Source organism: Sphaerodactylus townsendi, linkage group LG09, assembly GCF_021028975.2.
Source record: "Sphaerodactylus townsendi isolate TG3544 linkage group LG09, MPM_Stown_v2.3, whole genome shotgun sequence".
Lineage (NCBI taxonomy): Eukaryota > Metazoa > Chordata > Lepidosauria > Squamata > Sphaerodactylidae > Sphaerodactylus > Sphaerodactylus townsendi.
The window spans coordinates 9975667-10001905 of NC_059433.1; the positions used below are offsets into that span (position 1 = coordinate 9975667).

Consider the following 26239-nt stretch of genomic DNA (forward strand, 5'->3'; position numbering starts at 1 on the left):
CCGTCTGCTGCGTGCTACTCTCCCCAAGTAGCGCGGGGCCCCACGGCACTCCCTGCTACAGGGGCGGTGACAATGCATGCTGCTGCTCTGGTGCCCCCTCAGCGCGTGTCAATCCTGGCATTACTCAAAACAGCGCCTTTTGATGACCCCGCGCTGTTGTGGGGAAGCCCAGGAGCGCGCCAGAAATGATGCGTGCTGAGAGTAGTGCGCAGCAAAGGGTGGTCGAGGTAAGTGGGGAAACGACCTGGGTTTGATTCTTCACTGTTCTGCATGAGTTGAGGACTCTAATCTGGAGAATGGGGTTTGATTCCCCACTCCTCCATATGAGTGGCGGCCTCTTGTCTGGTAGACTGGATTTGTTTGTCTGCTCCTCCAGATAAAGCCTGCTGGGTGACCTTGGGCTTGTTGTAATTCTCTGAGAACTTTGTCAGTTCCACCTACCTCACAAGGTGTCTGTTGCTGAGAGAGGAAGGGAAAGGGGTTTGTGAGCTGCTTTAAAACTACAGAAGAGAAAGGTGGGGTCTAAATCTAAACTAATACTCCTCCTCTTTGTTCCTTTTGAATTTCACAGCTGTGCAGGAATTATGTGAGGCAAGGCAGCTCTTGGTAGGGTTCCCCAGCTGTGGCCACTTATGCCAGCCCGCATACTGTCAGTGTGTGAGTACTTACCCTCAGTGGTGGGATCCAAAAATTTTAGTAACAGGTTCCCATGGTGGTGGGATTCAAACTGTGGCATAGCGCCAATGGGGCTTGGCGGGGTGCAACGGGGGCATGGCCGGGGATTCCAGGGGTGGGGCATTCCTGGGCGGGGCTGTGGCAAGGACGCAGCCACTGTGCTGGTCCTTGGGTGGGAAACGAATGCACACAGGCGCAGGCTGCCACGCACGCCGGTGCACCTCCTGCTAGACTGCTTCAAGTTCTGCGCACTACTGCTGAGAGGAGGGGCATAACTAAGGCAAAAATCACGTGGCAAAATCACCAATTAGTAACCCCCTCTCGACACACACAAATATTAGGGTTGGTCAATACCAGCCTGATTCGTTCCAATTCGTATTCGGCCCAAATTCGGATCAATGGATTCGGATTGGCCGAATTCCGAACCTTGCAGATTCGGACTGGGCCGAATCTGTGGGAAAATCTGGGAATTTTGGGTGTTTTTTAATTTTTTGGGTGTTTTTCCACGTTTTGGCCTGCAGGGGGCGCATTTTTGACATATTAGCACCACAATTTCAGGGTATCATCAGGAGACTGTCCTTATGCTAACCCCAAGTTTGGTGAAGTTTGGATCAGGGGGGCCAAAGTTATGGACCTTCAAAGGGAGTGCCCCATCCCCCATTGTTTCCAATGGGAACTAAGGAGATTGGGGTGGCTTCCCCTTTCGAAGGTGTCTGATAACTGTGGCTTTCCTGATCCAAACTTCACTGAACTTGTAAGCATAAGGACAGTCTCCTGATGATACCCTGAAATGCGTTGGTGATATATGTCAAAATGCATTTCGAAGGCACCCCCAAGAAATTTGTCCAAGATTCTTTGTTCTACATTTACAAAATCAATTGCTGTCAATGGGGAATTTCTGGGGAAGTACCTGCAGGGGAGGAATGCATTCTTAAAGCATAACGCAGCACCAAACCTTCAGGGGTATCACCTTGGAGACACTCCTGGATGACACCCCTCAAGTTTGGTGAAGTTTGGATCAGGGGACCAAAGTTATATGGACCCTCAAAGGGGGTGCCTCATCTACCATTGTTTCCAATGGGGAGCTAAGCCAGAGAGATGCTGGCGACACCTTTGAGGGTCCCTGCCCCGATCCAAACTCTTGCAGAACCTGGGCTTAGTATCATCAGGAGAGTCTCCAGATGATAACAAAGTTTGGTGTGCTGCTAGCTTGTAAAAATTCTAGTTTGTGTTTTTCACCGATCACTCACTCCAGCAGGCTTCATGTGGAGGAGGGGTGAAAAACACAAACTAGAATTTTAAAGCTACCAGCACCAAACCTTCAGGGTATCATTTGGAGACTGTCCTGATGATGCCTTCAAGGTTGATGAAGTTTGGATCATGGGGGCCAAAGTTATGGACTCCCAAAGCGGTAGCCACTATTTTCTATTAGCTCCCATTGGAAACAATGGGGGATGGGGCACCCCCTTTGGGAGTCCATAACTTTGGCCCCCATGATCCAAACTTCACCAAACATGGGGGGCATCATCAGGACAGTCTCCAGATGATACCCTGAAGGTTTGGTGCTGCTAGCCTTAAGAATGTGCCCCCTGCAGGCACCCCCAGAAATTTCCCATTGACAGCAATGGATTGTGTACATGTAGAACAAAGAATCTTGGACAAATTTCTGGGGGTGCCTGCAGGGGGCGCATTTTTGACATATTGGCACCACAATTTCAGGGTATCATCAGGAGACTGTCCTGATGATACTCCCCAAAGTTTGGTGCAGTTTGGTTCAGGGGAGCCAAAGTAATGGACTTTCAAATGTGTAGCCCCCATCCCCTATCAGCTCCCATTGGAAACAATGGGGGATAAGGGCACCTCTTTTGAGGGTCCATACCTGAACCAAACTGCACAAAGCTTGGTGGGTATCATCAGGTGACTGTCCTGATGATACCCTGATAATTTGGTGCCTATACATCTAAAAATGCATCCCATGCAGGCACCCCCAGAAATTTGTCCAAGATTCTTTGTACTCCAGTGACTTAGCTGTATTGCTGTCAATAGGGAATTTCTGGTAGAGGGCTGTGAGGTGCACATTTCTGAAGGTATGGTCACAAAACTTTCAGGGTATCTTCAGGAGAGTCTCTGGATGATACCATCCAGGTTTGGGGAACTTTGCTTCAGGGGGTTCAATTCTAAGGGGCCCAAAAAGGGTAGGGCTCATCTCCCACTGCCCCTGAAGCAAAGTTCCCCAAACCTGGATGGTGTCATCCAGAGACTTTCCTGAAGATACCCTGAAAGATTTGTGGGTTTATCATGAGAAATGTGCACTCCACAGCCCTCTATCAGAAATTCCCCATTGACAGCAATGCAGCTAAGTCACTGCAGAACAAAGAATCTTGGACAAATTTCTGGGGGTACCTGCAGGGGGCGCATTTGTACATGTATCAGTACCATAATTTCAGGGTATCATCAGGAGACTGTCCTGATGCTTCAAGTTTGGTGCAGTTTACAGTTCAGGGGCCAAAGTTATGGACCCTCAAAAGGGTAGCCCTCATCTCTTTAGCTCCAATTGGAAAGAATGGGGGATAGGGGCACCCCTTGTGAGGGTCCATAACTTTGGCCCCCCTGAACCAAACTGCACCAAACTTGGGGAGTATCATTAGAACAGTCCCCTGATGATACCCTGAAATCTTGGTGCCGATATGTTTTAAAATGCGCCCCCTGCAGGCCAAAACACCAAAAATACCAAAAAAATAAAAACGCAATTCGGCTGGTGATCCGAATCTCACGGATTCGGATCTGATGGGATTCGGACAGCTCAGATTCAGCCCCTGCTTGTCCGAATCTGTCCGAATCAGTGCAGATTCGGTCAAAATCCAGATTCGGACTGTCCGAATCTCCAACCCTAAATTAGTAACCTACTCTTGGGAACCTGTGAGAACCTGCTGGATCCCACCTCTGCTTACCCTTGTGATGTGAGATATTGCACCCAAAAAAGCAACCCCCACGGTGCTTGTAATAAGTGTGATTTGGAGCCTAATCCTCAAAGTGGCGAAATCAATCATCCAGGCAAGTGTTAAAGCCCACACATTTTCAGGAAGCATTTTTTTCATTAAATGGTTTGCAACTATGAAGGAGAGGGAGCGTTAATGTGCTTGAGACACTTACGTGGCAGCGGGCCCACATTTCCTTTCATGCTACACTTCACTCCTCTTTAATTCTGATTTAGCTTTACAGAACCTCTGCAACCAGTGGTGCATTTGTTGCATGCATGATTTGCAAGGTTTCATTTTCTGCCATTTATCAGGGTGTTTCCCCTGCCATTTATGTTATTAGCGTCCATGTTCCCATTAGTAATAATGACAAATAGTAGGTTCTGAAGACTTTGGCAAACTGCATGTTCTCCAGCGCTTGGCACAAAATTTGGGATTAAAAAATCAACAGAATAATAAAAGTTTGCAGAAACGCTGATTCCAGTTCAGAAGTGAGAGTGGGTAATTCAAATTTTCCAAAATCGGGAGAGAAACTGGGTGAAGAGAATTTAGGAGGCATGTCTGTCCTGGAAGGAAAGTGTTATGAGAACCAGAGGGTTAGACTGGGAAATCGGGTTTCCTCAGTTCTTACTCTAAATATGGGAATGCCACAGGGCTGTGTGCTGAGTCCTTTATTGTTCACCCTTTATACATATGATTGTACTCCTGTCTATCATAATAACACCATTATCAAATTTGCCGATGACACAACGGTGGTGGGGCTCATCTCTGGAGGGGATGAGTCTGCCTATCAGAATGAGGTGGACCAACTGCTCTCATGGTGCAGGGAAAATAACCTGGTTCTTAATACTAACAAGACAAAGGAGCTTATAATGGACTATAGAAGGAATAGCTCAGAAATTCAGCCCTTGACTATAAATGGAGATCAAGTAGAGCGGGTGGCTAGTTTCAAATTTATGGGCGTCATGATTAAAGAGGACTTGACCTGGGGCAGCATACAGATTGTCAGCGGTTGGTTAAGAAGGCCCAGCAAAGACTTGTACTCATTCTGAGACTTTTTTAAGGAAACAACAACTGAATGGAAAACTCCTGGTGTCCTTTTACCGCTGTGCTATAGAGAGTGTCTTAACCTACTGCATCTGTGTATGGTTCTCCAGTTGCACAGTGGCAGATAGGAAGGTGCTCCAAAGGGTGATCACTACTGCACAGAGGATTATCGACTGCCCTCTCCCCTCCTTGGAAGAACTCTATAATTCACGAAGCCTAAAGAAAGCCCAGAATATTCTGAGAGACCCGTCTCATCCAGCACACTCTCTTTTTGAACTGTTACCATCCGGCAGACGATACAGGTCTATCAAAACTAGGACAAAGAGGCTTAGAGACAGCTTCTACTATAGAGCTGTGGCTATGCTAAACTCCGCGGCTTCATGTTGATGTGTTTGGGGCTGTGTAGGGATGGGTGGAGGAAGGGGAAAGTGAGGATGGGGTATGAGTCTGAAATTGTGTGCATCGAGGAATGCTGCTGTAAATTTCATTGTGCGTGCACAATGACAATAAATGCTTATGCTTATGCTTATGCTATGGAATGAGGGATAGCCCTAGGTCACATGTTCCTTTGACCCTTTGAATTATGCACCACACCCAGTATTCAACAACTGAATGATCCACATTAGATCTGAATTTTTAAAACAGGATTTGACCCTCCTTTTGATTCTAGGGTGGTACACTTTTAACTCAATACTATGATCATAACAAATATGCTGGTAAGATGCAGTAAGAAGTCAGGCTTCACCTGTTGAAAGATTTCTGGGAGTTAGCCGGACATTTAATAGAATAACTGTGTAGTTTATATCAATAAACTGTTGTGTATATACATCCTTGCCACATTTTTTCCATTACCTTTATTAGGCATGGATAACCATGCCACATTATATATCCTTGTGAGTGTGCAGTAGTTGGCATTTACAACAGAGTGGAATAAACAGATCATTCAGTGAATAGGAACGAGATCAGAAATGTTGGGTTTACGCGGGTGACAGCGGCGCTTGTTGACGGTGTTTCTTTCCCCTTTCAAGGTGACTACACATAAAGTCTCCCTGAGACAGACAAGTCATCAAAAAACATCAGTCAGATTGTGCCTCTAAGGCAGTGATGGGTATTGATTTACTCTTACAAGCTTTCCATTCCCCTTTTATTGTGAGATTGGCAGCTCCAAAATAGATGTCATACTTTTCCTGTTCAGTATCTCCCCCAAGACAGCGTGGGTGAGAAACTGGGGATCAAATTAAATGTTACTTAAGGAAGATGCAGAACATGGATTGATGCCACCACCACCCATTTCTGAGTTGCATCCTAAGCTGCTGCTGGTGGAGAAGTATGCTCAGACACTGTGCAAAAACATGGTTCATTTAGTTAGTGAGATTGCCTGAATGCAGGCAACGCCACCAGTTATGGTTAATTAGATTCCATCCAACCAGGACTTGAAGCCAGGGTTTAATTTTGACATTAGCCATGGCTAGTATGTAGTTTTGCATGGTAGCCAAATGTGGATATTAAGACTTAATCTTAAGCCCTTTCCCCACTTACTTTTTTCCAAGGGTTGCTGCCCGCAATTCCCAGCGCACGGCATCCCTGGCACGTGCCCGGGTGTCCCCACGACCCTGTGCTCTGCGCGGGGTCATCAAAAGGCGCCCTTTGAAAGAGTGCCAGGGATGCCTCGCACTGAGGGGCCGCGACAGCAGCAGCGTCGGGGCGGCTGCACTGTCACCACCCCTCTCGTGGGGAGTGCCGGGGGACCCCGCACTACTCTCCTGAAGTAGCGCGGGGCTTAAGGTAAGTGGGGAAAGGCCCTTAGTTGTTCCCTGGAAAAACCCTCCGAGGCCATAAAGAGGTGTTCAAGTCAATATTTGTTGAAGCAAATCAAAATTTGGGTAATCATCTGCAAGCTGAATCCTGGTTTCACAAACGAGGGAAAGGTAAAGACTTTTCTCTCTGTAAGCAACAAGTCATTCCTCACCCATGGGGTGATTTCACAACTTCCCAACTAGACAAAGTATGTTTATGGGGTGGCTTTGCATTGCCTTCCCCATTCATCTGCACTTTCCCCCAAGCAAGCTGAGTATTCATTTTCCTGACCTCAGAAAGATGGAAGGCAGAGTCAACACAACTTACATTGGGTTCAAACTCAGGTCTTGAACAGAGCTTTGGTTGTAGTACCACTCGGTGCTACAGGGCTCCACATGTAAATTATTACCAGTGTTTTAAATCCCTGTGTTTCTAAAATGGCATCACGTCTGACCCAGCTACTTTCTCCCCATGCACCTCTCCCCAAGCACATCCCTCTGAAGATGCCAGCATAAATGTGAGGGGAAAAATAGAAGCTAACACCACCAGACAACAGCCCCCCAGCCTGGAAAACCCACAGCAGACAGCTGATTTCAGCTATGACATCTTTGACAACACGGGGGTAGGGGGAGAGATCATTCTCCTCGACAATTCCAGAAAAAAAAGTTCCTTTTTTTTTAGCAACTAGCTAATTCAACATTGCCAAAGAAGGAAGGGAACAGTGGGAAGTTTTCTCACATTCTCATGTTCTCCATGTCTACCTTCCTGTTTCTTTTCTCTGTGTTTTGTTCCCAGTTCTGCCCATGTTCTACTCCCTCACATTGTTAATTTGATGTCATACAACATGCAAAAGATCACTAGAAAAAAATTCTGTTCAAATCTGCAGGGAGATACGCTTCATTTAAAGCTGTGTGATGTCAAGTCGACCATTAGAGGGACCAAAACCTGTACAGAGCAGACTGCTTCCCTGAAGAAACTGGAAGCTGGACACGAGGAACTTGAGAATGAAGAAAAGGCTTCTGAGGCAAGATGGGACAGCTAAAGATGGGATAGCTATACATAGTCTCTGCTTTCCAATACTGCTTTAAGAGACTTTTCCTCATGCCATTATTCTCATGTCAGCATATATTGTCAGGATATTTTCTTTTCTCTGAGGGGGAAAAAGGTGCCCAAAAGCATGTCACCCTCTGCCTTCATTCCTCAGGAAACAGATTTGATGGGGGAGGCAGTGGCGTAGCTCCCACGGGGATGGGTAGGGCACGACACCCTGGGCGCACGTCAGTGCGGGGGTGTGGCTGGTGTATGATGGGGTGTTTCGGGGGCATTCTGGGGCAGGTGGCACCTCAGCAGGGGCGCAAGGCACATGCATGCCCCAGCCACAGTTTCCCCTCGCTCCGCACCTGGGGGGAGGGGACATGGACAATTACCCCTTCTCCTTTAGCCCACATCTGGTAGTATCCAACCCTTTGGTGTGTTCTCTAGCTCTTACTTGACTCATTTCTCGTTAAGGCTGTCATAGGAAGAAAACAAATAAAATCAAAACTTTGGATCAATTTGATAATAGTTTAAATGGAACTGCTCATGGACACTAGAAATGAGAATTTAATATTCATGAAGATCAGGGGAAAGGGTGCTGCCTAGCAGTGAAGGTGAAATAGCGTAGTGATGAAGGAGGTTAGCCTGACTCTGGACATCTGCTTCAAATCTCTACTTGGACATGACCTTGGTGGGACATCTGAGCTTTCCTCCTGGAACCTAGGGGTAGCTGTACTGAGCTACTTTGCAGGATTTCTGTAATGGTCATTTGAGCTTGTAGGAGAAACCACTATCTAAAAACATATTTAAATGTCCTAGTTAAAAATTATGCCTCCCCCATTACAGTGCAGAATACATAAGAACTCACCCCCATGGCTTTTAGTGAAATTATTTGTGTTGTTGAGAGAAATCCTCTTACAGCCCTATCCACTGGGGTTGGACAAAAGGGCTTTAGGGAGTGGAGTAGTGTAAGGGTCTGGTACTCGAGTCAATGACAAGACTCAGGAAAGGTTCAAGAGCTTTAATCAGAACTGTGTCAGCCCAACAGCCAGGTAGCTGAATCTGAGATTCAAACTCCCTGGCCCCAGTATATGCCTTAAGGTTACAGTTTGGTTCAACCCATAAAGCCCCAACCTTTGCATTCCCCCAATTTCAGCATGAGAAAGACAGAGAAAGACTGTACTACAGATTCATTGTTTTGGGAAAGGCGAGTTATTCCCTGTGAAAGAAAGATAAGGAGTACTTGGTAAGCTCTATTGAACTAGTTTCTTGCGAACAAAGGAAAGAGGCTCCATGGCCTTGGGGTGGCGGAGATGGCATACCCAGATGAGACTGGTCTAGAGACATGCACTCGGGCAGGCTGATAATGGCGTGGCCTGACAAGTGGCCATGTGCCAACACATTTTGTCCTCCCTGGGGCACTTACCCAGCAGAGATGGCAGATGTGCCAGTGGCTACTAGGAGCAGCAGTGGCGTAGGAGGTTAAGAGCTCATGTATCTAATCTGGAGGAACTGGGTTTGTTTCCCAGCTCTGCCGCCTGAGCTGTGGAGGCTTATCGGGGGAATTCAGTTTAGCCTGTGCACTCCCACACCCGCCAGCTGGGTGACCTTGGGCTAGTCACAGCTTCTTGGAGCTCTCTCAGCCCCACCTCCCTCACAACAAACACCCTGTGGGGAAGGGCAAGAAGATTGTAAGCCCCTTTGAGTCTCCTGCAGGAGAGAAAGGGGGGATATAAATCCAAACTCTTTCTTTCTTTCTTTCTTTCTTTCTTTCTTTCTTTCTTTCTTTCTTTCTTTCTTTCTTTCTTTCTTTCTTTCTTTCTTTCTTTCTTTCTTTCTTTCTTTCTTTCTTTCTTTCTTTCTTTCTTTCCTTGTCCCTCAGCCTCATGTCACAAACTACAGAAGTCCAGGCTGCAGCAGGGTTGTTCTGATGTCCCGATGGAATGCCTCTGTGTGTGGATGGGTGGGTGGGTGGGTGGGTGGGTGCTGTGGTGTGGTGTTCTCAGGGGTAGAACCAACTTCACAGGGTTTAGGGATTGGAGCACTGTGCTCCGGTCCTCAGACTTGCATCCCCCTCTGGGTGGCGTTAAGTCCTGTAAGTTGGTGGGGGGGGGGCTTTCAGGTGTTGTGGGAGTTTCAGAGGTTTTTCTTGCTCCCCATACCACCAGAAGGCCCCCTTGGAGGTGATGGGATGCTGCCGCCACATTGGCACTGCATCCCACTGCCTCTGGCTTTCTCTGGGGCTGCCCATCCCTATTTACTCAATTCCAAGAATTCATTTCTTTCCCTTTTAAGAAAAGAATTTAAAGTCAGTTTCTAATCAATTTCACATTGAAAATAAAAAGAAGTTTGAAGAGGGGAACGAAAGGAAGGGTTCTGTTATGTTTTCCTCTGTAGATATTCAAAAGCAGTCAATGTCTTCCCAAACCTTTCTATCGTCCTGCAAGAGAACCGATCTGTAAAGGGTAAGGTAAAACAACTGCAATGGCTACAGTTACAAAGGATGCATTGGTATCTTTTCAAAGATAGATCAAAAAGAAATGGAAAAGGGATCCATGTATTAAAAGCAAATAAAGAGAACCGGTGTTGGTTACTTAAAATATAATTTTTTTTGGAAAAGAAATCCCATTCTCTATTACAATGCTAATAGACCCAAGCATTCCCTTGATGTCAATGCCAGTTATTCCTTGACTTTTCTGGCAACACTTTCAATGCATTATGGGGGAAAGTCCCCCATTAAATATGAGTCAGTACATAACAATGTCTCAGCAGTGACTCAACACATGTATAATATGATATCAGAAAACAATTGCTTCTCCCAAAGTGGCAGTAGTTCATAAATTGCGTGATACAGAAACAGCACATTTCTTCACAAGAGAAAGCTACCTTCAGTCTGCCTTGCTTCAGTGCAGCTGAGAAACCAAAACCTATTATGTGTATTCAAGAGTCCTGTCATCTTGACAAACGATCTCATGATCATAATGCTTACCTTGCCCACGTATTGAGTATCCGGACCAGTGTACTCCTCCAGTAAAAAAAATTGATTCCACATCCAGCCCCGCTTGGCTCGATGCAGTGCCTTCCCATGGTCCTTTGGTGGCCGCATTATCCATTCCTCTTGCAAATACATGTTAGTCCTTTTGGGCGATGGTGACGTGTGAACCTCAAGCAGCAGAGAAGTCCAGATCAGAAACGACAAGCAAAAGCCCGTTCTCATCATGGGCAACTTCAGCAAACGGTCAGTTTGGCTCGAGGGGTCTCTTGCTTCAGCCAGGAGAATCCTTTACAAGTAACACTGTTTTCTACTTACAGAAGATCTGTGAATAGAGGAGAAAAAGTTGTCGTGAATGTTAAGTAATAAGGATTTCCTTTTTGAAAACAAACAAAATCTGTGACTTGTTTGGATCAATTGAATTTTCTCTGAGTAAAACCAGAACCCATGTTGTGTGTAGTCGAACAGAAACTGACTCGCAGCAGTTGCAATCAAGAAAAAGTAGGGGTAGATGCAGAACTAAAAAAGGAAACAGCAAATCATTTAATTTGAAAGCACTGAAATGTATTAATTGCAGTAGTAGTAGTAGTTATTATTATACACATAATAACACAGCACAAGTGTCTGGAATTCATCTCTGAATATCGAGTCCTTCCCAAGGACCTAGGATATTAGAGGTATTTGCGTAGAATATTTGCAGTTCCTAGAAGTGCTGCTTTCGGCAGCAAGTGGACTGATGTTCTGTCCAACTTTAGACTTTCCAGATGTTTTTCAAGATTTCTTGGGATTCCTCCTAGAGCACCAACTACTAGTGGGATTACTGTTGTTCTTTTTTGCCACAATCGTTCAACTTCAATTTGTAGGTCCTTGTATTTTGTGATCTTTTCCAGCTCTTTGTCCTCTACCCTGCTGTCAACTGGCACAGCAACATCTATGATCCAAACATGTTTTTTCTCTATCACTGTTATGTCTGGGGTGTTATGTGCCAGGTGTTTGTCTGTATTATTATTATTATTATTATTATTATTATTATTATTATTATTATTATTATTATTATTATTATTATTATTATTATTATTATTATTTGATAAACTGCCCACCCCTGAAGGGCTCTGGGCGGTGTACAACAAAATCACAACTAAAACAAGGTGCACAATAAATAAGTGATAAATAGTTAAAATACATAACTCAGAATAAGCAGCATTCTAAAACCCAGAAAAACAATATTAATAGTACTAATGATGGCTCCCAGTCCCAAGGCCGGGAGGGGACAGACAATACCGAAAGATGTCACACCGGTAGTGCCAATGATGGTACAGCACGCAACACAGGGACATACTTTGTAATGCAGTTGAGTGAGCGCACGTTATTCAGTGAGGTAGTGAATGTGGACCGTTACCTCCTGCTACACCAAATGGTAGAAACAGGGTGAACCCAAATTATTCACCCTTTTTTAGTTAGATTGTTTTGAAATTCCCCCATTTTGGCAGCTCTAGGCATCCTTAGGTACATTTCGACCATACTTGGAATGGCTCCTGTGCAGAGGTGGGATTTCACCAGTTCCCGAGAGTGGGTTCCCGAGAGTGGGTTACTAATCATTTGTGTGTGCTGAGAGGGGGTTACTAATTGGGTCTGCTTTTCCGTTAGAAATTCCATTAGGTCCAAAAATCATCAAGTCCTGTTGTTTCCTATGTGGCTGGTTAGCGAAGGTAGAAAACGGGGTAATTCTCCCTGTTGGGCTGTTTTAAAAACATGTTTTAGAAATATGGTGAAGTTCCTTGTTTAAGGAAAGTATCCTTCTTTTGATTTCTAGAAACAAAATTAAGTATTTGAAAGTATTAAGTATTTGACAGGCAGTCAATTCGAGGAGAAGTAGTTGTTTCTGTTGGCAGTAGACGATAGGACTTGCTATAATGAATTTAAATTATGGACAGAAAGAGACCAGCTGGATATTAGGAACTTTTTTTTTACAGTAAGAGTTTTTTACAGTAACAGAGAAATTATTAATGCCCAGCCCAGCCCCATTGGCGCTAAGCCACTGTTTGAATCCCATACCCATGGGAACCTGTTACTAAAATTTTCGGATCCCACCACTGCTCCTGTGATTCCTGAGAAAGTTTATGCCAAAAGGATCGGCACTGTCGGAAACGTTAGTATCCACTTGGAAGTGTTGATTGGTCTAGTTTTAGTGCAGAAGTCAGTTAGTAATAAACATTTTGGGGTGGGGGAGAAGGAAACGGCACAAAACTGTTCCACAAATAGGTCCGCTGGCATGGGATGGGAGGGAGGGTGCCAGCTCCAGGTTAGGGAACTGCTGGAGATCTGGGCAATGGTGCCTGGGGAGGACAGGCACTTAGTAGAGTACATTGCCAGAGAGTTCACTCTTTGAAGCATCCATTTTATCCAGGGGAATTGATTTCTGTAGTCTGGAGATGAGCTGTAATTTGAGGGGATCCCCAAGAGGCAGGCATCCCTATTTGGGGACTCTTTACTGAAGAGTTTTAACCCTTTGAACATATAGATTCCGAGATGAACAAAGCGCGCCCCAGGCTTCAGCCGGCGGCGCCATTGCAGCAGGGGAGGAAGGAGTGAAAAGCCTCCCCTGCTGGCCGGCCGGCCGATGCAGTCACGTGGCCGGGTACCGGCACGTGACTGGGGCCAGGCAGCCTTTAAGAGGCTGCATCGGCAGGGACCGTCCTCTTGCGAGGCCGGCAGCATCAAAGGCCCTCCCTTACCTCTCAGTTTGAATGGTTATTGGGGTTTCTTTATTGTTACGTTTTTGTCGCAGTTCACTGGGCGGTTTGGGCATAAGAGCACATCCTATTTGGGAAGGCAGTAGCTTACATGCCGGACCTTCCCACGGGGCCTCCATATGAGGTCCACGGTGGCGATAGAGCTCGTGAGGGCAAGCCTTGGGGCCGTGCCGAGAGCTTGCTGCCCAGCAGGAAGGGGTGTCACAAAATGGGTTTGCGTCCACGTGGCACCTATTAACTTCCTGTGCCAGTTCCCTTGGGGGATGTGCCGGACAGGGGTTCTGTCCGAAGGGCCCAAGGGGTCAGCTGGGGCTGCCCTATAACCAGGTTCAGCGGCTTGCTGCCTGGGGGTCAGGATGTGCTCTGTTATGCTCGCCCAGCTTCAAGGTTATAGTATATGATAAATAAATTGGGCTGCGGCCGATTTCTTTTCCAACAAAGAGATGTGTCCTGGTCATTCTTGGAATGAGTCTCCACACATCCGCATGCAATGAATTGCAAGTTGAAGGGAGCCCCACTTAGATGTGAAGGGGTGGAGGGGGAAAAGGATGAAAGCCTACTTATTGATATGCTTTCTCTTCCCTTATTGACAACACTGAAGCAGGTCGTAGAAAAGTCCTATGTTGCCATGTGCTTCTTCATATGCAGCTGCTCTCTGTTACGTAAATGTCTATTGTAGAGAAGAGAATAATGAGAAATAAATAATAGGAGAGGGCCTAATAGGAGAGGCAGACTTCAGTTGGATTGTGCAGCTGCTGTTGTGGAGATATTTGTGTGAACTGGTGCTTCAGTTCGTGCATTTTTATACATGGCTAATTAAGCTTGAATTACACAGGAAGGCTCCCAGGAATATCAGACATGTAATTTGGGGAGGGGGTTTGGAAGGCAGGAAATTTGGCCTCTTGAGTTGAGAGGAACAGTAGAGAGTTTAACTTTTATAATTTCGCAGGGGGTTTTTTGGGCGAATTTATCCTCTTGGGTTGAGGAATCTGTAATAAGAAGTTTAAGGAAGGAACTAACCTTGTTGCCTGAAAACCTTCCATGTTGGAGAACTGAAATAAAATAGATGAGTGGCATTTGGGTTGTATTGGGTTCCTTTCACCCAGAATTTGTGTGAAGGATAAAAGATCCCTTGCAATTCAAAGTTAGCTGACAGTTAACAGGATGTATCGGTTCAGCAAGTAGCATGGCTACAGGAGCAAAGAGTTGGGCCTCTTGAGTTGAGAGGAACAGATTTTCCTGGAGATTTTTGGGGAACCTGGAGATGGTGGTATTTGGGGAGGGGAAGGAGTTCAACAGGGTACAATTCCATAGATTCTGCCCTCCAAAGTAGCCATCTCTAGGGGAACTTAGCTGTGTAATCTGGATATTTCTGAGTAGCTGTGTAATTCTGAGATATTTCCAGGACTTACCTGGAGGTTGGCAACCCTATCATGATGCTTACTGGCAGTTCGAGCAGGGATCGAATTACACCAATCCTATACCATCTGCACTGGCTGCCGATTGAGTTCCGGATTATGTTTAAAGTGTTGGTTTTGACCTTCAAAGCCGTTCGTGGTCTTGGACCGGCATACCTGAGAGACCGCCTCTCCCCATATTGACCCGGTAGGCCCCTCTGCTCCTCAAAGGAGGACCTACTCGTGATCCCTGGCCCAAAAATGATCAGGCTGGCCTCGACGAGGAGCAGGGCCTTTTCAGCCCTGGCCCCTACCTGGTGGAACAGGCTCCCTAGGGAGACCAGGGCCCTGTGGGACTTACAGAGTTTCCGCAGGGCCTGCAAGACGGACCTGTTCCGCCAGGCGTTTGGCCAGCCTGGTTAAAAATACACCTACTGTGTCATCTGGCCTCCCGTGGGCACAAGGGGGGGAGGGGGTAGCCAGAAGCCATCCACATTTTTAAATGGGTTCTGTTTTTATGTAATTGATATTTAAATTATGGTTTAATGTATGTTTTAACCTGTTGTGAACCGCTCTGAGCCCTCAGGGGGAGGGCAGTATATAAAACTAATAATAAATAAAATAAAAATAAATGTGGTTATGAAGCTGATTTGTGCACTTTTTTCCTGGTACTAGAAGGAAGGCGGGATCATCCCAAAATCAACGTGGTATGCCCTGGATTACTTTTCTAGAAGACGCTAGTTTCTTGATCACAACTCTAAAAACAGTCAAAGATAAAAACATGTTGGATATAGCAACCGACACACCTGTTGGTGTATAGAAAGTCTACCATCAAAATGTGTCCAATATATTAAGCTAACAAAATAGGAGATACATTGTCATAGGTTTTCCTGGCTGGAATCAATTGGCTGTTGTGGATTTTCCAGTCATGGTCTGGTAGTTTTTGCTCCTAATGTTTTCCCACATCCATGACTGGCATCTTCAGAGGCCTGTCAGGGTAACATAAGTTTTGTCCTTCTCTCATTCCACACTGTGGCATGGAGAGAAACACATCTTACTGTGACATGCCTCTGATGTCAACTGTAGATGTGGGTGTAATGTTACAAGCAAAAACAAATGGACTATGGTCGATTCCCCACTCACCATTAGATGTGCGCTCCTCAAGGCAAATATCCTGGGGTCCTGGAGCACTCCCCACTACACCAGCGGTGACAATGCAGTCACCCCGATTCTGCCGCTCCTCCCACACCTCAGCACACGTCATTTTGGATCCTGGTCAGAAGTGCACCTTTTTGAAAACCATGCGCCGAGCGCGGAGCAGTGGGGAAGTCCGGGGGGTGACTCCGGGTTTGGGCTTCCCGCCGCTGATAATGATGTGATCCTTCCATCCAATTGGGCCACGGCGGGGTGTGTGCGATGTACGCGCAGCCTTTTATTTTTTTCCTTTTCACACAAAAACAGACATCTACACGTTTACACGTCGATTGGAGGCAATGGGGAGGGGGTGGGGGAGTGTGTCTACCTTGCATTCACTTAAAAAGTTCCCACGCATGCTCGCGGAGATGGGGATTCGTCAGTTTGAAAGTAAAAAAAATTCCCGCCCCAGCACAACGCAGCAGCCAATCAGGACAGCCCCTGAGCGGATCGCACACATTTGATTCGCCGACAGTGGGGAGTCCTGCATGGCTGCTGTGTTTATGGGACCAATGGGGCAGAAGCTGCAGTGGGGACCATGAAACTGCACTCAAAAGGTCCCAAAGCAAAAGAAACCGGTGCGTATCAACCTCCATTTTTGGAGCGGGGAATCGACCTATGACTACACGGACCAGAAAATCCATAACAGCCAACAAAATACAAGATTTTGATGCTAAATGATAAATGCTGAATAATATAAAGTACTAAAATAAACAAGCATAATAAAATTAGTGTCTCGGTCTGTTCAACAAGGCCCCTGAAAAATCTTTAAACGTCATCCACAATGATAATTTAAACATTCAGCAGATGATTTGCTGTTGAAGTGGATGCCCTTGACAGCTGGAATGTTAACTCCACAAATTCGCAGCTGGTGGATCTGGTGGATACTGCTCTGTTACTCAAAATGAGCCCCAAAGTTTTAAAATCTTCACAGCTCAACAGCCTTTCTCGATAGGAAGCCAATCCATGAAGGATCATTTTGTAAAGCTTCCTACTCCTGAGTTATTTGAAAAATTATGCGTTATTCAAAACTCTCTTTTTAGCTTTTCATTTCCATCCCTTTGCCTTAGAAGTCACCATCTCTCGTGGACAGAGGCGTATCTAGGCAAACTGGAGCCCAGGGACAAAACCTGAATTTGGCTCCCCCCACCCCGTATGGGCGGCCACCCTCCCCCACCCCGACCAAACAATGATTTTTTGCAGCAGCTCACAAAACACCTCCCATCCCCAGCAAAACATACATGGCTCTCTCCCCACCAACTCTCTTTCCTAATTTTGTTCTCATACCAACCCTATGAGGTAGGTTGTTAGACTGAGAAACAGCCCTAAGTCAATGCAAGTGTGTATTAAGCATGTAAATCTCTCACAAATCACCCCAGCAAAACATTTACCAAACAAATGTCAGCATCATCTCTCACAAAACACCTCCAGTGGAATCCACCCCCAAACAGCATCCCTTTCAATGGTGTTTAAACTAGGGAGCCCAAATGTTCTTTTAAATCCATCTTAAAGGGAGAATCTGGGGTCCCCAGTTAAAACAGCACTGTAAGTGATGCTGTTTTGGGGTGGATTCTCCCCCACCCTGAAACAGCATCACTTTCAATGTTTAAACTGGGGACCTCACATTCTCCCTTTAAGTCCATGCTGAAGGGAGTGGATGTAAAAGCAGAATCTGGGGAAATTTGGGGAAATTTGGGGAAATTTGGGAAGTGCCTGCTGTCAGGGTGCAATTGTCAAGCTAACAGCACCAACATTTCAGGGTATAGTTAGGAGACTCTCCTGATGATACCACCCAGGTTTGGTGAGGTTTGGTTCAGGGGGTCCAAAGTTATGGACTCTCAAATGTGTAGCCTCCATCTCCTATTAGCTCCCATTGGAAACAATGGGGGATGGGGCACCCCTTTTGGGAGTCCATAACATTGGACCCCCTAAACCAAACATCACCTAACTTGGAGGGTATCATCAGGAGAGTCTCCTGAAAACCCCCTGAAATTTTGGTGCTGCTAGCCTAAAAGTGCGCCCCGTGCAGGCCGAAAACTGAAAAAACACACTAAAAATAGAAAAAACACACAAACGAACCTGAAATGTTTGCGCCCTCCACTAGGGTACCCCATGTCCCTAGGCAAATACGCCACTGTTCATGGATGTGATTTCTCACCCCACATAAGAAGAGCCTTGCTAGATCAGACAAGTGGCCCAGAATCCTGTTTTACACAGTGGCCAACAAGTTACTCTGAATGGCCAACAAACTAGGCACAAAAGCTGAAGCCCGTCCTCCTAGCACTGGACATTCTCTTTAGTCATCTTGGGCAGTAGTCATGGATAGACCTCTCCTCTATGAATCTGACTAAGCTCTTTTCAAGCCCGCTATGTTAGCAGCCAACACTACATTCATGATGTGTGAAATCCACAATTCAATTACTTGTTGAGTACTTTGCCCTACTGTGATCTGCAGCCTACCATCTTCATTGGGTGTTGCCAAGTACTGGTATACGTGGGAAATGGAAAGTTCCTCTCTCTCCACTTTCTCTTCCACATCTCAGTTTATTTAGCTATGTCTACTTCCATTTCCTAAGTGACTTCCTCTGGGAAATGAGAAGAGCTTCTACATTCATAGGAATGCAAAAAAGATAGTATGTACACCAGTGGCGTAGCCCCCACGGGGCCGGGGGGCACAATACCCCAGGCAGAGCAGCGGCAGAGGCATGGCTGCACCGTCGAGGGGGCATGGTGTTGCATTCTGGGAGCATTCCAGGGCAGGGTGGGGCAGGGGTGGGTGACACCATGGCAGAGGTGCAGGGTGCGCGCACGCACCTCAGGTGTGGTTTCCCCTTGCTCTGTCCCTGATGTACACGGATGTGAAGAAATCCGAAGGAACCAAACTTCAGAGACCTATTTCAATTGAATTGTAGTAGCCAGTTAAGGTTGTCAGTTCTGAGTTGGAGGTGAAGCCTGGGAATGGAGAGGTTTGGAGGAGGGAGGGACCATACTGGTATGTAACATCATAGGGTTCATCCTCCAAAGCAGCTATTTTCTCCAGGGGAACTGAACTCTGTCATATGGGGAAAAGATGTAATACCAGGAGATCTCCAGGCAGCATCTGGAGGTTGGCAACAGTATAGCTGATGCCTGTGGCGATAAACACACATCTACTCTCTTGATTTTTTCTGCTCTCAATTTCATGTTGATTATTGGCATTATACTAGCAACACTTTTCTGAAATGTTAATACCTCAGAAGCAAGATGAAGCTGAACAATGAACACATTTTTACGACTGAAGATCCCCCCCACCCTTATTTCTGAAATCAGTTTCTCCCCCTTGTGGGATGGCAACCTACCTAGCTGGCTTTCTTTTCTCTCCCATCCATCTACCAGTCTCTCCTCTCGCACCTCCTGCACCTCTTTAGGTATTCATCAATAATGTATTCCATTCATTTCAGACATATTGCTTAGAAATGTTAAGGTACACATTTTTAAAAGAGAAAACAAAGGTTTCAGTTCATCCTTTCAATGGCTAGCAAAACATGGCTTGTGAAAGAAGAAGTGGTGTTTGGATTTATACACCCACTGTTCTCTCCTCTAAGGAGCCTCAAAGAGGCTTACAAACTCCTTTTCCCTTCCTCTCCCCACAACTGACACCTTGTGAAGTAGCTGAGGCTGAGAAAGTTCGTAGAGAACTGTAGCTGACCCAAAGTCACCCAGCAGGCTTTATGGGTAAGAATGGGGAAACAAATCCAGTTCACCAGTTAAGAGTCTGTTACTCACGTAGAGGTGTGGGGAATCAAACTTGGTTCTCCAAATTAGCATCCACTGCTCTCGACCACTAAACCCTGGACTTAGGCAAATTATAAATTGCTAATGTAAACTATGAAAATCTTGGATCTTGCAAGAGGGCCTATGCTACTCACTGTATATGAGGAGGCTGATTTGGATAGCAAATCCGGGTGCTATTAGAAACCATCACTGAGTGCATAATTTTGACTTGCAATGGCAGAAGGAAAGAGAAATAGAAAGCAATGCCATTTGTGTTTAATACCTCAGGTGCCAAATTGTTTTGACTGTTGAGTTACTGAAAGATAACTAGCCTGGCCTGAAAGTGTAGTGTGATAGTGTAGCAGAGTATATGTTTTGTCTACCTCACAGTGGGGTAAGGCACATTTGCATATGTCCAGGTAGGGCTCCTTTGCATTTGCAATCGCATTAGCGTGTGTCTGGATGGAGTTCATTTGCAGTTGCATTTGAATGTGAATGTCTCTGGGTTTTGGTTTTGGTGTTTTCTAAAGTGTCAATAGCCAGGTTTTGTTGATTTTCAGACTCTCTTCCTTTTTGTTGAAGCTGTACTGGTGTTGGTAGATTTCAGTTAACAAGATCAACACTAGGTGAGAAAACTAGTTCTGCCAACTCTGGGTTGGGAAATACCTGGAGATGCTGGGTGTGTAGCCTGCGGAGGGGAGGGGAAGGAAGGGACTTCAATCGGGCATGATGCCATAGACTCCCCTGGATCTTGTAACTCCAGGAGATTTTCCGTCACAACTCTATATTTGCATGCGGATGTGTGGAGACTCATTCCAATAATGACAAGAACACATCTTTTTGTTGAAAAAGAAATCAGTGCAAACACCCCCCCTTGCTAGAGGGTAAGGCGTTCCCACCGGGCGGCCCCTGACCTGGCCACGCGGCAGCGGGGAAGCTGCTGCGTTGGGCGAGGAGGCCACTGCGCTGGGCACTCTCTCCAGGAGGCCCCCGACCCAGACACGCGGCAGTGGGACGTTCCTCCAGCGGCGAGGAAGCTGCTCTGTTGAGTGTTTTTTGCTGCTGAAAGACCTTGTTGCTGCTGCCGAGCCGAACGGACACTCCTCCAATTGTCCTTCTCGAGCCATTGGCCACAGCCTCCCATAGCGAGTGGCAGCTAGAATGCTCGCCCGGATCTGCACCTGTCCCAACCTCCCCAGCAGCCAATTAAAGGCGCAAACCATGCCAGAGCAGGGGCTCCTAACAAGGCTGGCAAGGGGGAGCGCAGCGCAAATCTCTCCCTTTTGCTGCTGTTGGCCTCGAAAGAGGACGGTCCCTGCCGATGCAGCCTCTTATAGGCTGCCTGGCCCTAGTCACGTGCCGGTACCCGACCACGTGACTGCCTTGGCCAGCTGGCTGGCAGAGGAGGCTTTTCACTCCTTTCTCCCCTGCTGCAATGGTGCTGCCAGGCTGAAGCCTGGGGCACGCTTTGTCATCCCTAGAGATAACTCAGAGGACCTGTGTGAATTGTTCTTAAAACCAGGGCCGATTGTTCCTGATTAAGGTGCTTTCTTCTTCAATTAAAGGGGGAATAATAAACACAGGCTTTGACAAAATAAAACAAAGAAAAACAACCCCTGCCTTGCCGTAAAGCCTTCTGGACTTATTCCGCTGATATTTTTGCATTCGTTCCACTCCTACAGTGATGCGTTTCGCTCTTACTAAATCCTAAAATTAGACAGCTTCTTATCTATATAAATCACCCACTATTTATGGAACCACCATCCTCACTAAGAGAATGTTATTCAGAGCTAAAACTGGGATGAAAAAGGAAGTGCTTGTAAATGGTAGAAACAGTCCTTTCTTTTCCTTCGATCCATTACTTCCTGTGTAGAAACGTTGCTTTATTCAACTTGACAATCCCTCTTGTTCATAAACTGCTTCCCTGCACTTGGATATTGATACTCAGCATTATTTGCAGCATTTTTGGTGTTTCATAAACACGGCAACCTGTCTGCCAAATGCTAAACAGAAAGGCACAGAGAGCGGAATGGCATTATTTTCCACAACTGTCTGATCTTGTAAGCATCCTGCCATGAAACGGATGAGGGTCACCTCTGGCAACATCATGACATGCAATTTATCAGGCCTAGTGGCAGTACTGCTAAATTTCTGTATTCTTCTGTACTTTACGTATGCTAAAATGCCGGCTTCCCCAGATGAATCAGTCCACAGAGAACCAATAACAAATTTCTTCATAAAGCTGAGGGGGGAAATTGATCGAGGCTCCTGAATCCTGCGTGAGAAATAGATCCTTGAAGAATGACGGGCTGATCTTCTCTATATTGAAAACAAAACATCAGCCATCTAGCTGCGCCCCTGGAATATTATGAAGCCAAAATATAATTGGATGGGGACAGATGAAATTAAGCGAAAGGAGAGAAAGATACCAGAGACTACCGGATGCTTAAAAAAGAAATCCCAGAGTTCCACCTGAGCAGTGCTATATCCTCCTATACAAAGAACATGTTTAATGCTCCAGTAAAGCAGGTACACCAACAGTCTATTTTTTGGGGGGGATGGTATTTTTTAAAAATCTAGAAAGTAGTTATTTAAATTGTTAAAAATTATTATTAAATTATTAAATATGTATATGTAATTTTGGAGAAAAGCTATTGCCCTGACCTCCATGATCTTTAATCTCATCGGCCCTTTCCGCACGGGCCTTTAACAGCACCATCCCCAGGGAGCTGTTCGCACGGAAGGCGCAGCTGCTGCACAGCTGCACTGCCCTCACGCCTCCCCAGCGGCACGGCTGTTGCTTTTGACCTTGCCTTCCCTGAAGCGAGGTTTGGGGAAACAGGTGCCTTCCAGCCCGGCTGCCATGCGAGATGGCAGCGGCTCGCAAAGCGACATTCCCCCGCCTTAAACGCTGGCGCGTCCTCCATGCCTCCTGCCCCGCGTTGCACAGGCTGCAGGGGACATGCCCCGTCCGCCCTGCGACTTCTGGGCTGTTGTTGACAGGGCAGGGGCGCATAATCCCTGTGCTACAGTGACTTGTTTCTTGCCAGAGGCAGGAGGACTGCTGTTGCTGTCTTCAGGGGCACAACTTATGCGGATGCTGCGTCATCCATCTCCCATCAGTGAGGTTCTAATCCGCGTTATGTGTGACCCGACCTACGTGCAGTTCGTCACCGTGATAGTAGGCGGCCATCATGTCTCAGAAGCCAAACATGGTCGGCCCTGGTTAGTGCTTGGATGGAGGCCACTAAGGAATACCGGGTGGGGGGGGAGGTGAGAGAAGATTTCCACCTCAGTCACTGGATGATTCTGAACTGGGTTTCATTCCAGTTTAGAAGTTTCTTGGTAGGAAACAAGCTCCAATTTGTCCAGATTCCTTGATGACTATTCTGAGATAGATGAGTGTGCATCCTAGGACACAGCATAGTTTGAAGGGTTCCTAGACCTGGAAGCCATGATGTTTGTCTCTATTTCATACTGAGGTAAGTCATGATTGATTGATAAATTTAATTTATACCCCAAACCCTCTCCCCACAGGGGATTTTGGGAAGCTTATAATATTTTAAAATTAAAATAAATACAGACACAATCTCAAATGCAAATTAATGTGATAAACCTAGAACTATAGAACTAGTTATTAAAACATCCATGTCCCAAACCACTTTCGAAATAACTGAGGGTGGAGTCCGCCCAGGTTGTACTCTAACGAGCTGAAAGTAAAGGATTAAACCCTCCAGCAACTTCCCTAGTTCATGACACTAGCACCACGCAAGAAGATTCACCAAAAACCAGGCAGGCCTCCCGAAGGTTCATATATCACCATCCACTTGCTTTCCATTCCTACTATCAGATCCTCTGAAGATGTCAGCCACAGATGCAGGCGAAACGTCAGGAGAGAATGCTGCTAGAACACAGCCATACAGCCCGGAAACCACACAGCACCCCAAAAACAAAGTTGTCTTACATTCCCTTTAAAAATGCTGGAGGATCCCAAAGGACACAAATTTTCCCAGGGAGCTGGTTCCAAAGCAAATACCCAATTTTCCCTCTCAGTGGTTCACAGTTCATACAAATATCTGCTGAGGGGAGAATTCGAGCACTATACCATAATCTGGAAGTACATCCATTGCACAACACCTTCTGCTGTTCATCCCACTTGCAAGATGCCATTTGCCTCTTCTGGAATTGTGTGGGAAAAATCTGTACTTTGCAATGGGCTGTAACAATAGGATGTCACAATGGGCTGTAACAATGATGTAACAATGGGCTGTAACAATAGGATGTAACAGCACAGCAGTATTTGTTTTGCTGTTGTTCAGACAATGATGGTCTTCTGGTCTGGGGCCTGTTGGTAGGGCTTGCTGGGTCCCTCCTCCTGGCCACCAACATGGGGTGGGGGTGGGGGGGCAGGTAGAGTTGCCAGATCCAGGTTGCAAAGCTCATGAAGATTTGGGGGTGGAGTCTGGGAGGGACAGGGACCTCAGTGGGGCACAACACTATCGAGTCCAGCCTCTAAATCATCCATTTCTCTAGGGGAAGTGATGTCTGTAGTCGGGAGATGAGTTGTAATTCTGGGGAATCCCCATGTGCCCCCTGGAGGCTGACATCCCTATAACCTCTTGCCACTGTAGGCGCAGAACAGGTTCTGAAAAATCTTTAAGTTACTATGTTGATATTTCTTCTAAATTGCATTGCTTTTATGATTTTATGCTTTAACTGTGATCAATTAAAAATGAACCAAAGTAGGCCTTTTGCTCTCTGGCTTCAGTTACTAGCCAAGTCAGCAAAAGCCTTGATGAAAACTCTTTGTCCTCAATACTGTATGGGAATGTATGAGATTATGAACTAAGTTGTTGTTTTAAGGTCTCCTTGTCCCGGCACCTTGAATCTGCCCTTTTTCTGATACAAAGCAGGAACATGGCTAAATGTTTAGACTCGTCTAAGAAAATAGGGCAACAGAGAATAATTCTGATAAGGTGGGATTGGACATTAGTTCATAATATGTCAAAGGTGACAATCTGACATCTTCCAATAGGGCACCAGTTTGCCCCAAATGTTTTGGGGAAGGGGATGATCTCCACCCTTTGCAATGATTGATTGATGATGACAGTACTGAGGGGTGTATTCTTTCTTTTGCTATTCTGATGTATCCTATAAAAATAAGAACCTGCAGCCATTTTGGTGTGGCTCCTCTGAGACTATCTTGCTTGCCCGTATGTTGGCCTGAATAAAAATTTTCTTTGATTTTATTCATTGTTGGCTTGAGCTCTTTGGGCTTATTTTCTTAAACCCGTTACCCCGCGGTAACACCAGTTTCTGGAGTACCAATGTGCCCATCTCTTGAAAAGAGAGGGAAGATAACTTTGTTCTGCTCATTTGCATGATGCATTTACGGTTTCGTTTGGCCTTGTTTTAAAATGGCTGTTGATCTGCTTGAGGAAAAGCCACTGTCCTATTGCTCTGAGTTTCTTGTTTCTCTTCTCTGTGCGATTCCCCTGGGCTCTTGTAGTGGCATGCACTCAGATGACAAGACGGGGACTGTGTTGGAAACGTTGTCATTGCACTAAGTGGCAAAGTAATGTCTATTTTTATACAAATACAGATTCTCTGTGTACAGAATGATTATACTTTACAAGAAACTGTTAGGGAAACACATGTTTTATTCACTCTGTTTACTACTTTGAACAAACAGAAGCTCCCTTTGTGATGCTAAGGGTTATGTCACATTTTTGACTGCTACAGTCAAGATATGTACCATCCAAAAGAGGGAGCTACAGTATTGTGCTAGACTTTGAATTTTAGGCTACTCGTGACTTAGGCTGCAAGTTACGTTTGATGTTTTCCCCCTTATATTTGAGTCTCATTTATGTGTTTTACTAGAAACCAGCAAGTATTTTTTTTCCTCTAGAATAGACATGGTGTCAAAGTTTGGAGTGCCTTTGCGCTATCCACAGATTAAGTGATTTTTTTTCTAAAAGTGGTATTTGCAAATGATTTCATCTTTCTGTACCTCATCCCCCTTGTGTACACTAGAGAGTATAATGTTTGGAGCACTAAGAATGGACATTTGTGGAGGGAAATAAAATGTGGCTCTTCAGAATGTGCAATAAATCACAAGAGGGATTTATTTGGATCAGTGATGCAAGACAAAAAATTTTCTGCAGTTTCCCCGATGCTGTGTTTTTGGGTGGAAAATTGTCCACCCCACATACATAAATATAGTTAGTCTGTTTATCTATAGTGGTTGTGGCTTTTGTACAGCAAATCAATCATGTTAAATGCGATAAATGGTGGGCTATGAAGCATGAACAAACCCCAGAGGTTGAACATGGCGTATTTGCCTCCGTTTCCTGACACTATTTAAATTTTGCTAACGATAGTTAAATTATTTATTTCAGTTTTCCAGTTCATATTTCCCTGAAAGACCCATTTAACTGGGCATGAAGCATGTCTCATTATTAAACCAAATACTCTCTTGCCTGACATCTATGAAGTTAGGGGCAAGAAAAGAGGGGAGGGGATTTAGTTTACCCAAATCCAAATCCAAAACCTTTATTAGGCATAAAACCAGTGCCAAGAATTTCAAATACAATAAAAAGAGCATTATTGCTCAACTTG

The 26239-nt window shown here is 45.6% G+C and overlaps 1 protein-coding gene across 3 annotated transcripts in view; it reads right to left on the minus strand.

The window, feature by feature from the left end:
- The window catches only part of LOC125438895 (cadherin-9-like), a 226358-nt gene that overhangs the window by 158796 nt on the left and 41323 nt on the right, over positions 1-26239 (minus strand). For all 3 annotated transcript variants that reach the window (XM_048507565.1, XM_048507567.1, XM_048507566.1), the window contains exon 2: positions 10522-10849. In XM_048507565.1, coding sequence (XP_048363522.1) covers positions 10522-10752 — 231 coding nt within the window. In that variant the 5' untranslated portion in view covers positions 10753-10849. The remainder of the gene's footprint in view (positions 1-10521; positions 10850-26239) is intronic.